The 3,210-nt window shown below is 52.8% G+C and overlaps 1 protein-coding gene across 2 annotated transcripts in view; it reads right to left on the bottom strand.

Moving 5' to 3' along the window:
• The window catches only part of THAP4 (THAP domain containing 4), a 41,785-nt gene that overhangs the window by 19,658 nt on the left and 18,917 nt on the right, over positions 1-3,210 (bottom strand). For both annotated transcript variants that reach the window (XM_011996368.1, XM_011996369.1), the window contains exon 2: positions 1,091-1,250. In XM_011996368.1, coding sequence (XP_011851758.1) covers positions 1,091-1,250 — 160 coding nt within the window. The remainder of the gene's footprint in view (positions 1-1,090; positions 1,251-3,210) is intronic.

Genomic DNA, 3,210 nt, shown 5'->3' with positions numbered 1-3,210 from the left:
TTAGCCAGGATGGTCTTGATCTCCTGACCTCGTGATCCGCCCGCCTCGGCCTCCCAAAGTGCTGGGATTACAGGCGTGAGCCACCGCGCCCGGCCCAGATTCTTAACATACAGTTATGTAATGGAGACTGAGGAGGGAAGAGTTTGCTTTTTATACTTTATTGCTGAAACTTTAAAAAAAACCTGTGTATTACTTGTATGATTAGAAAATAAAGATACTTCAACCATTCCCCATCCCTGGTGGCTCTCCTCTACTTCAGAGGCCTACACTGCTATCTCCCTAAAAGCAGGCAATTTCTCCAACTGTGGGGTGGAGGTGGTGGGAAGGGATAGCTGAAGGACCTCAACAGGCTTCTGCTTTCTTGTATGGTAAGAATATGAGAACCACATACTAACAGCTTCCTTTTGATCCCAAATAGGTCAGAGCGTATAAAATACAACTATGCACTATTATTTTCAGTAATACTGGGTGACTAATTTTTTCTTTTTTCTGAGACAGGGTTTCACTCTGTCACCCAGGTTGGAGTATAGTGGTATGATCACGGCTCACTGTAGCCTTGGCCCTCCCTGGGTTCAAGCAATCCTCCCACCTCAGTTTCTCGAGTAGCTGGGACTACAGGCATGTGTCACCACACCTGGCTAAATAAATAAATACTTATAGTAGAGACAAGGTATCACTATGTTGCCCAGGCTGGTCTTGGGCAGAATGGTGCTGAGCTCAAGCAATCCTCCTGATTCGGCCTCCAAACTGCTGGGATTACAGGTATGAGCTACCGCACTGGCCACGGTGATTAATTTTGATACACAAATTAAGTATATGCATTTGTTTTTATGTTTGGTTTAATAAGCCTGTAATTTGGTGGTCAGCTTAATATCACCAAAAATATAACAAAACCAGAAAGTACCATTTTTACCAACTCTGTGCCTCAGATGCACATTCAGGCAAGAGGATGCCTTTCTGAAATAGATGGACAAGTTCCTTTTACACCTTCCTGCTTGGCCTTTGTCTGTCTTTGATCAGTCTGGAATTATTTTCAGAGACCTAGGTGGCCCACAAGTCAAGCAGGGTGGGGTGGAGGGAGACAACTTACGAGAAGTTCAGCATGGGCTGGCCCACATGGGAGATGTGAACCTCTTCCAGGTACTGGAAGGGCTGCAGTGTGGGGTAGGTTCCGGCTCCAGGTGGGTCCGACAGCCAGGTGCCCAGCATCCAGGACAGTGGCTCCACCACTGGGTTCATCTTGGGGGGCTCTGAGGACAAAAGAATGAGACTTATCAGTGGCCTCCCTCCAACAATGCCTTGCTGAGCTTTAAGCAGAATGCACGCTCCATATCGGCACTTGCTTCTGGTGGCCGAAGCTAATCCTGGAGGACCTGTCAAGAGGGGGAGAAAATGGCCAAACAACTGGCAAATGTCATACTGTGAGATCCAGCTTCAAAAGCCTCTACAGTTCCTGCAGAAAAAAGAGAACCAAGAGGGGCCAGGCAGGGTGCAAGCAAAGCCAGAGGCCTCGTGCCCCACAGCAAGGCTGAAAACAGCTCACACGGGAGGCACGGTGCCCTGGCGTGAGGCGTGTGTGAAGGAGACAAAGAGCACGAGGGAGAAAATGAAAAAGGGATGCAGGGTCTCAGAGCAGGAGTGTGAGGAGCCCAGGGGTAGGTGGGGCTTGAACGGAAAGTAAGATCTCGCTTCCCTGAGGAGGGGCCGGGGCTTCGCAGTAGCCTGTGTAGTGGCCAGGAGACCCCTTTAGAAGGTTCCCGGAAGGGTTCAGTCTCTCATCCCACTAAGTGTGAGGGATGACGCCACGGGCCTGGAACTCAAAAGTGAGGGTGCTGAGAGGAACTCAGCAGGGAGGGGTGCTGGGTTGGCTGTTCTTCTGGGTGACCCCCAAAGGGACCCCTGCTTCCTGCCCCACTCAGCAAGGACTGGGTGCTCCCGAGCGGCTTTTCAGGATTCACTCACGTGACCCTCGTCCTGGCTGGATGCCTGGGCCCTGCTCTTACTCATTTTCTAAGGGAGACCTGTGCAGGGACCACAGGAAAGCCCCACCGCGTGTTACCCACCAAGGGCGCTGGAAGAGGAGGACTGATCCCCAGAGGCAATCCCAAAGACCTTCTTCCCAGGCCTGATTATCCCTCAAGTCTCAGTGCTTCAATTGACAGAACGGACACTGAACCCAGGAGCAGCAGCAGGGAGAGAAGCAGCTCTGTGGCCGCACGAGCCTCATCTACGGAACCCAAAGACGCTCAAGCACAGAGACTGGCCCACACGTAGGACTGACCCCCGGCGTCTCCTCCAGGCCCGCGCAAGCAGAAGACGGACTAGCAGGGACAGGATCAGGACTGACCCCTGGCGTCTCCTCCAGGCCCGTGCAAGCAGAAGACGGACTGACAGGGACAGGATCAGGACTGGGTGCACAGGCCTGGCCTTGTTGGGGAGGAACAGGAGGCCAGTGTGGCTGGGGGAAGGAGATCCTTGCCCCTCAGGAGGGCCGTGACCTTGATTCTGAGCAAACAGAAGCCCTTGAGAGGGCTGAGTGGGAGGGACGAGGACTCTGATCACAACCACAGGAAGCCAGGGAGGGCAATGGCAAAAACCCTGGTGGCAGAGGAGGGTGGCCTGGGCCAGGTGGCTGTGGTGGAGGCAGTGGAAAGGACCTAGATTCTGGATCTATCTTGAAGGCAGAGCCACCCGGACGTGCTGATGGTCTGGATGTGAGAGAAGAAGGTAACTGAGGTTTCCGGCCTGAGCAACTGAGAAGACAAGTTACCATCAACAGAGAAAAGGAAGAGTAAGAAGAACCTTGGGAGGTGTGAGGCTTGCTGATTTCCTAACAGCAAAACTCAGTCCCCTGGGATAGCCCAAGTCCTAAGATGGGCTAAACAAACACCATAATTTCTCAGACAACCAGCTACAGGCTTGGAGAACCTTTCAGTTTGGTAGACTTTATCCAGATGAGCACTGGAAAGAAAGATGCTTTGGGCCGGGGGCGGTGGCTCACCCCTGTAATCCCAGCACTTTGGGACGCTGAGGCGGGTGGACTACCTGAGGTCAGGAAATTGAGACCAGCGTGGTCAACATGGTGAAACCTCGTCTCTATTAAAAACACAAAAATTAGCCAGGCATGGTGGCGGCGCCTGTAATCCCAGCTACTCCGGAGGCTGAGGCACAAGAATCGCTTGAACCCGGGACGCGGAGGTTGCAGTGAGC

Source organism: Mandrillus leucophaeus, unplaced genomic scaffold (genome assembly GCF_000951045.1).
Source record: "Mandrillus leucophaeus isolate KB7577 unplaced genomic scaffold, Mleu.le_1.0 Scaffold510, whole genome shotgun sequence".
Classification (NCBI taxonomy): Eukaryota; Metazoa; Chordata; class Mammalia; order Primates; family Cercopithecidae; genus Mandrillus; species Mandrillus leucophaeus.
This window is presented reverse-complemented; position numbering and strand designations above follow the sequence as displayed.